The 310-nt window shown below is 70.3% G+C and overlaps 1 protein-coding gene across 1 annotated transcript in view; it reads right to left on the minus strand.

Moving 5' to 3' along the window:
• NPTX1 (neuronal pentraxin 1) overlaps positions 1-299 on the minus strand; it is a gene marked incomplete at its 5' end in the record, with an annotated part of 14,630 nt that extends 14,331 nt beyond the window's left edge. The window contains one exon of the mRNA XM_009276828.1: positions 8-299. Within this exon, the coding sequence (XP_009275103.1) occupies positions 8-299 (292 nt within the window). The remainder of the gene's footprint in view (positions 1-7) is intronic.
• Between the last annotated feature and the right edge of the window lie 11 nt (positions 300-310).

Genomic DNA, 310 nt, shown 5'->3' on the forward strand with positions numbered 1-310 from the left:
GCCCCGCCGCCCTTGGGCTCGCCGGGCGACGCCTCCAGCACGCTCTGGCTCTCGCACCGGCCCAGCTTGGCCGTCAGCTCACGGATGGTCTCCTTCTGGTTCATGATGGTCTCCTTCTGCTGCAGCACCGTTTCCCGCAGCTGCAGCACCGTGCTTTTCAGCTCCTCGGCGGAGCCGGTGCCCGGAGCGGAGGCGGCGCACATGTCCCCGTCCAGCGGCACCGAGGTGCAGATGAAGCGCGTCTGCCCGAAGCCCTGCCCGCGGCCGCGCAGGCAGAGCAGCGAGAGCAGGAGGAAGAGGGAGAGGAGGC

Source organism: Aptenodytes forsteri, unplaced genomic scaffold (genome assembly GCF_000699145.1).
Source record: "Aptenodytes forsteri isolate BGI_AS27 unplaced genomic scaffold, ASM69914v1 Scaffold34, whole genome shotgun sequence".
NCBI lineage: Eukaryota > Metazoa > Chordata > Aves > Sphenisciformes > Spheniscidae > Aptenodytes > Aptenodytes forsteri.